At 42.5% G+C, this 7,754-nt stretch overlaps 1 protein-coding gene across 13 annotated transcripts in view; it reads right to left on the bottom strand.

The window, feature by feature from the left end:
* Window positions 1–93: 93 nt before the first annotated feature.
* LRRC31 (leucine rich repeat containing 31) overlaps window positions 94–7,754 on the bottom strand; it is a 39,862-nt gene continuing 32,201 nt past the window's right edge. For all 13 annotated transcript variants that reach the window (XM_083442186.1, XM_083442187.1, XM_083442188.1 and 10 more), the window contains 4 exons: window positions 7,068–7,235; window positions 5,037–5,204; window positions 1,936–2,103; window positions 94–512 (listed from right to left, as the gene is read on the bottom strand). In XM_083442186.1, coding sequence (XP_083298312.1) covers window positions 181–512; window positions 1,936–2,103; window positions 5,037–5,204; window positions 7,068–7,235 — 836 coding nt within the window. In that variant the 3' untranslated portion in view covers window positions 94–180. The remainder of the gene's footprint in view (window positions 513–1,935; window positions 2,104–5,036; window positions 5,205–7,067; window positions 7,236–7,754) is intronic.

Below are 7,754 nucleotides of genomic sequence, written 5' to 3'. Positions count from 1 at the left end.
CAGGTTCGATCAGCTGCATATTCCTGCATTGCAGGGGGTTGGACTAGATGATCCTCAGGGTCCCTTCCAACTCTACAGTGCTATGATTCTACCCCAATGCATTCTGTCAGGTAAGGCTATAGGAACTGTGTGCTGAGCCTCTGGGCCACCAGCTATAGATTGTTACACTGGCACAAGACATCATGCTCCATACCAAACATCAAAGCGAACATTTCGTTCATTGTCCCGATTAAAATGTTCCAGTTGCTTTTGCTGAACTTCGGAAAGAACCCAGCCTTGCAGCCCGAGCTCCGTGAACTGGGGCAGCTTCAGCAGTGCTGCCAAAAGTTTGCCCAACCATTCGCCACAGTTGCCACGTGATGACGGACGGCGGCTGACATCCAGTTCAGAAAGCTGCTCAAGGCCAACTATGTCTTGATAGAACATTGCCCATCCTTGGTCAGAGATCTGGTTGTTATAACTAAGGTCCAGTTCTTGTAGTTGAGCCAGATGCCCAGCTTGGATGACCAGGCCTAAAAGAAGCAACCAGTTCATCATTGTAGGTAACATTGGTTTTCAAAATATACTGTACATGCTTTCAAGTGGTGAAGGGACTTCTGTATCAGAAAAAAAGGGAGTGGTACTTTGGAAGGAGAAAAATCATAGAGAAAAATGAGATTGGGGTGTTCATGCATTACATTGGATGAGTGTAAAGCCTGTGTACCTGTGTTCACCAAAGGTAAGTTGTACACTCATACAATGGTACCTCAGGTTAAGTACTTAATTCGTTCCGGAGGTCCGTACTTAACCTGAAACTGTTCTTAACCTGAAGCACCACTTTAGCTAATGGGGCCTCCTGCTGCTGCTGCTGCGCCGCTGGAGCATGATCTCTGTTCTCATCCTGAAGCAAAGTTCTTAACCTGAAGCACTATTTCTGTGTTAGCGGAGTCTGTAACCTGAAGCGTATGTAACCCGAGGTACCACTGTACTTATTCCAATGAAATGTTCAATGGGTGTAGAGTCTGTACGTATGTACAAAGTTACAGCAGTACAAATTAACAAGTGTACACATTATCACATAAACATTTGTACATGCATAGACAGCTTGTATATATGTTCAGTGCATTGTGTGGACAAGCCAGAGGGTCCTGAGGGTGACAGCACAAGAACGGGCTTTTTTGCAGTGGCTCCCAGCTTGTGAAATGCTCTCCCCAGGGATGCTTGCCCGGCCTGGCGCCATTGTTATACAGTGGTACCTTGTTCTCGAACTTCATCAGTTCTGGGAGTCCGTTCGACTCCTGAAACCGTTCGAAAACCAAGGCGCGGCTTCCGATTGGCTGCAGGAGCTTCCTGCACTCAAGCAGAAGCCACGTCAGAAGTTCGGTTTCTGAAAAACATTTGCAAACTGGAACACTTACTTCGCGGCATTTGGGAGCTGCTTTGTTCAGGAGCCAAGCCATTCGAGTACCAAGGTATGGCTGTATATCTTTAAGTCCCAGGCAAAAACTTGCCTCTGTAACTATCTCTGGCCTTTTAGAAGTAGGATGTTTTTAATGTATTTCTTCCACCACTTGGTTTTAATGTATGTACCTATGTGGGGTTGTTTGGTTGTAAGTTGCTTTGGGTTGCCTTGGGCAAGACAGAGAGACTTAAAAATTTAATAAATAATAAATAAGCCTATAGTGAGTATCACCTGGCATTATTTGCTCTGCATAAGCATTGATAAAATACATTTATTTCATATCTCCCATCTTGGTCCATGATCAATAGTCCACTGAGTTGAGCCCACTATAAAGCAAATAGGCATGGTGAAATATCCAATTTGAAAATATACTACTGGCCAGATTTCCTTCCATTTGTGGAAAAGTCTCTCATGTCCAATGAACAAATCAGCTCTGACGTGTGGTCTGAAAACAAGGAGTACTAAGGAGAAGGGAAATACAATTTTATACCAACCAAGGCCAGCCAGGTCCTCATCCACCAAGCTGCAGCTGCTTAGTCTTAACACTCTGATCTCAGCTCCAAGGTTTAGCGCTTTCAAAATCAGCTTTAGGTTCCCGCCAACGCATTTATTCCAAGAAAGGTCTAATATCTCCAGTTCAGGAAGGTGAAGGGCAGCATCAGCTGAAAAGATTAGCAACAACATCTTGTGCTTACTGAAATAAATAGGCCTGGTCCAATGCCATTCAACCCTCTGCACCCGGCTGCGTATCTTCGAAATAGATCAGACCGTATACAACATTCTTTTCAACATTCTATCACACTTCAGTGCTACCAAGAAACAAAACCCAGAATGGGTCTGTGAAGTTCAAGTGACTTGAGTCCCAGCAGCTAGGAGTCCCCCTAAAGGGCAGGTTTGACTCCTTTCCCCCTGGAATCATTGAATGCAATTCTCCCATGCATATAAATGGTTGTCATTTTTTCCAGTGGAAAAGCAGAGTGCTGTACTGGGGCACATGGTTGTGGTCAGTGGCGTTGCATGGGTTGTCAGCACCCGGGGCAAGGCAAGTAATTTGCGCCCCCTAACCCGGGGCAAGGCAAATAATTTGTGCCTCCCGCTGCACTGTCCCTCCCCCAGATAGTCCCTCGCTCTCTCTCCGCACCGCACCGCATGCCTGGCACCCTCCCCCCCCCAGTGGGCGGCGACCCGGCGGCTCGGATCGGATTCGCACAGCCAGCACTGCAGTGAGAGAGAGTGAGTGAGCCAGGTAGGGGCAGAGAGCTGTGAGCGCGAGCGTGCCCCCCCCAGATGTTGCGCCCGGTGCGGCCGGCCCCCCCTGCACCCCCCACGCTACGCCACTGGTTGTGATTAAAGCAAATCTATGTGACTGAGCTTTTCCTGAAAGAAATTGTGCAGGAAGGGTGCCAAGAGGAGCTGCACAATGTACCTCCAAGCATTCTCTGTTCACAACCAGGAGGCCTACCTGCAAAAGTTATGTGAAATTAATGGGAGCTGAGCAGCAACACAACTGCTTATGCACAGCTGCTTATGCAGCAAACCTCCCTGGCGGTTTGGGCTTTGTATTGGCAATCAGAAATGTGCCTTTCCTATACTTTTCTAAGAGGGACCTCCCCTAAACCATGTTCAAACATTGAGAAAAAACACATGGGATGCAATCCATCCAATGTTGAGTACATTCAACCTCCAATTACTTTCAGTGAGGGATGTGCAACCTAACCATATATGTGTGCGCATGGAACTGTCCCAGTGAGCCCTCAGTGGGAGTTATCCTCAAGGAAGAGTGCACAGGGCTTTGGCCACAAGTGTGCTAAAATCTCTCTGATAGAAACAACTGCATATTTTTTCCCCTTGAAATTAAGATTTCTACAAACATATGGAAGTGTCCACAATGCGGAGGTCCCAGCAAGGGTTACAAAAATTTAAAATTCAGAATTCAGAACAGTTAAATCAGATTACAGTCAAAAGAATAGGGAGGGTCTTGAAAACACACATCTCAGGTGTCAAAGGTCAGTGTAAAGACTGCATCTGTATTAGCAGTCTCCATTCAGCTGCAGGTTGTCACACAGGCCAAGGGATTTTCTCTTTATTGCATCAAATGTCAAAGGATGCAGAGAAAATATCCCAGTTTGTATGACAAGCTTCTCTGTAGATACTGTAGCTGTTAGGATATTTCCGTTCCACCTTAAAAGGGAGCAGGATGTTTGTGTCACAACCTGCGTATTTCCTGTTTCACAGGATGTTTCTGTTGTGTCTTTGCTTTCGTCTCTCTCTGTGTGCCGGAGACACTGAAGCAGGCAGTCATGTTTTCTCTTAGTTCTGACCAATGCTGAATAAAGTTGTAAATATGCTCTCCTGTGTGCATCTTTCGCTGTGCATTATCTGCTGATAGAGCGTGCATCGGCTCTGGAATGTGGCAAGCTATTTCTGGAGCTCGTGTCGCTAATTGCTGATACTGCGTGTCTACGGGAGATTGATGGACGTCCGGAGACGACGTGGAGTCATGATGGACTTTGTCTCCCTGGCAGTATCCCAACAGTAGCTGCCAAGGGTGCAGTTTCAAGTGACCACCATATGAAGTGCACATCATGGACATAATCTAGAGGAAGCTACGTGTGCATGTGTTAGCTGCATCACAGATAAGCATTACCTATGTGCATAAAGTTCCACTGATTTTAATGGGACTTGGATGTGCCTAATTTTCACTCTGTGTTGCTCCTTTTCCACAGTACAGATATTTGGATAACAACTTTATTATAGCTTTGTTATAGGAAGATCAAACAGAATCAGCCTTGTAGGCAAAACAAAGATAGGAACAAGCCTACAGTGTTTCTGACAATGGAGCAATGTTTTTGTTAATTTGGGAATCAATAAACGATGCAATTATGTCTTAAGAAAGAGCTCATATTGCTTTACAGGACACAGTTAAATGAAGAAAAAGAAAAGAAGTTGCCAACTTCTATAATTAACTGTCAGCAGGACTCGAGATCACAAAAAATATAGCTCTTGATGTCTGGAGACTAGAAAAAAGGGGTTGAAAGAGATTCTCTGGACAGTGGCAAAGCAAGCTGCTGCTCTTGGTTTGTAGTGTTTTACGTTTTTCAAAGCTTTCATTGTGCTTTTGGTTTAGTACTCTGAGCTGCCACTAGAAACCTATTTGAAGAGTTGGATATAATTTCTTGAGTGAATGTATGAATAATGAATAAACAAAAAAATAGCAAAGCCATCTGGGAAAGAGAGAATGAGAATGAGGGAATGAGAATACTACAATTAAGTATTATCTTATACTGCTCTATGTCTAGCAAAAGATCTTTAATGGAAGGTGGTTATTTCAGTACTGAGAAGCCCTTCAATGAAATGTATTCTCTGCATAGAAATTGAACTTCTGCTCCCCTTTCCATACATTTCATTATATCAGACCTAATGAAAGTAGATGGCTCTGTAATGCACCTCCTGATAAATATTCCCAGGAATGTTTATTCAAATTACTGTCTGTTTCCATTTGACATTCATGCCCAATTGATATACTAGCCCTGTGGATTGGTAAGATGGAGACATAGATAAGGAAAGCTAGAATCATTTTAAGGCATATTCTTACCTAAAGATGCAAATGAATCATGTTTTAAAGAACAATTGCTGAGAAGCACAGATTTCAGTTTTGGTAAAAAACGGAGTCTGCTAAGAAGGTGGTCGGAAGACTTCCCAATGCTTTTATTTAATGATAAATCCAGGTCCTGAAGACTCGACAAAAGGGGAATTACATGGGCTGCAAAAAAATCAAAGGATAGTACAGCTGCAACATAGTAAACATCAACTCCAGAATCAACCTAAAGGAGCTGAAAATATTCAAGTCTGTCCCTTCCTTCCGCTCATCTCTATCACTCCCTTTTCTTGGATATTAATATACTATGTTATCTGAAAACCGTAGAATGATCAAATTCCATCAAATCCAGTGATGCCACTAAATTAAATAAACCTTAGCCAATAAACTGTCAGTTTTAGTATATTAACCAATTGATTGATTAAATCTGCATAAATTTGAATATGAATATACTTTTGAATCAAAAAGAATTTTGCTGCTGTTTTCAGATCATGCACCCACATGTTGCAGCAGCCACAAGCTTAGAACAGGCACTACTTCTTCACAGATGCCACCTGCTGCCTCCGTATTTTAGAAGTACTATTAACATTTCCTTGGATGATGAACTTCATCAGACTGTGCCAACAGCTTTGTAGCAAAACAGTCCCACCAAGAAGCAAGAAGTGGATATCATAATGTTTGGGTGAACTCTGAAGTTTGCAGAAGTGTTTGTGTGTATATCTATATATACACACACGCGAGTGACCAACCCTGCTCCCACCACCAAACATACACTTCGGCCCCATCTGCATTATACATTTAAGGCAGCATCATACCACTTTAAACAGTCACAGCTTCCCCCAAACTCTCCTCAGGGAACTTAGAGAATTGTGGCCTCCTGGTTTGTACACAAAACAGAAATCCTGACACTAATAAAGCCATGTTGATGGAAACAGCATTGTGGAACGCAGTGGGGAAGCACTGTGGAACGCACCAAAAAAGCCAATGTCAGTGTGATCCAAGGTGGCAATGTGAACACACCCAAGTGCAAATGTGACTTGAAATGCAGTGGGGAAGGGGAAGACTAAGTTGTACCTAGGCATAGCAGCAAGTTAGAAAATATGTTGGAGCAGGTTAGCCATAACACCCACCCACCTCACTCACACACGAAAACAAAGATCACCACAGCCAATCACAAGCAAACAATCACACCCTAGGCCAACCCCAACCTCTCTCACCACCAAAGGAACACAAGTGAACAACACAAGCAATGCTGACACCAAACTCTACATACATTAAGCATAATAGAAACACCGCCACCCGACCCCACCCCCATCCATCTTCCCTCTCTCCACCCCCCCTTTCTTTTTTCTTTCTTTTTCTTCTCCCCCTAATGCCTCAACAAATGAAATGGATTTGTAAAAATGTTACATGGGGGAAAAAAATATGAGGCATTACACTTACTTCTGTAAAACAAGAAAATCCTTAATAAAATATCAAGATCTAGCATTAAAAAAGAAAGAAAGAAAATATGTTGGAGAACCCGGGGAGCTGGTGCCTGACAATACTGGGCTGCTTATATTGCCTATTATAATACCTATTATTTTGCCTTCCAGATATTGTGGGACTTCAGCTGCCATCACTCCCATGTAGCATTGCGAACAGTCAGGGACAATGTGAGTTGTTAACCAACATCTGCTGGAGGGCACCTTGTTGGCTAAACTTGCTGTAACTTTAATCAAATACATTGCTGGTTTGGTCATGTCCACAGAATGGATCCCCAAGGATGTGCTCCTTATGTGGTCCTCTAGATATTGTTGGACTCCAGCTCACATCAGCGCATGCAAACATAGCTAATGAACATTCTGATATTATGGGATTTGTAGTCCAGCAACATCTGGAGGGCCAGAGGTATTTCTGAGCTAGTGGGAGAGATGATTGATTGATTGATTGATTGAAGATAAGATAATCTTCCAATTAAATATTCCAATTAAATATAATTATTTTGCAAAAACGATTCTACGATTAAATGATTCTGCAATATCTTACTTAAAACAGTCATGTCCTCTTCTGTAATACAGCACTGATGAAGATTCAGGACTTCTAGATTCGTTAGCTCGGCCAAATGAGCTGCTAAGTACTTGAAACCTCCTCCAATCTCTTTATTACATGACAGATCTAATTCTCTTAGTTCCAGCAGGTGCTGCAAGGCACTAGCTGAAATAAAATAGGCACAGGAAGACAACTTGTCAATAATCAATTTGCCATTGAGGAAATCTGTTGTTAGCCTCCTTTAGTCCTTTTGCACATTCCTTCTCTTCATTGGCAGAGGCTGGCAAAAAAAAATCAAATCAAATGATGTTGAAATTTGGCAATTTGAAAATTCAAATTTGATATTTTTAATTTCAAATGTTTTCAAATTACACTTAGATAAAACTGCCCAAAATCTGATTGATAAGTAGACCTGAAGCACATTTGGGAAAATATTTTCTAGCATTTTTGCCCTAATTTGGATTTGTGGGTGTGTATATATTTCTAACTCACATTTATTTCAAAATTCCCAGTTATAGATGTTGACAAATGCATATGCAGAATATATTTAAAGCACATTCAAAGAATTCTAAGTACTGTAGTTTGTTAAGCGTTGCAGGGAATTGTAGCTCTGTGAGGGGCGAAATCTTTGAGGGCGGAAATGTTCTTCAAGTACTTTAAAGGTCTACTGTGAACACAGCTTCA

This window comes from Podarcis tiliguerta (assembly GCF_965153285.1).
Source record: "Podarcis tiliguerta genome assembly, chromosome: 5".
Taxonomy (NCBI): Eukaryota; Metazoa; Chordata; class Lepidosauria; order Squamata; family Lacertidae; genus Podarcis; species Podarcis tiliguerta.
Note: the sequence above shows the minus strand (reverse complement) of the source record. Positions and strands in the feature narration are given on the sequence as shown.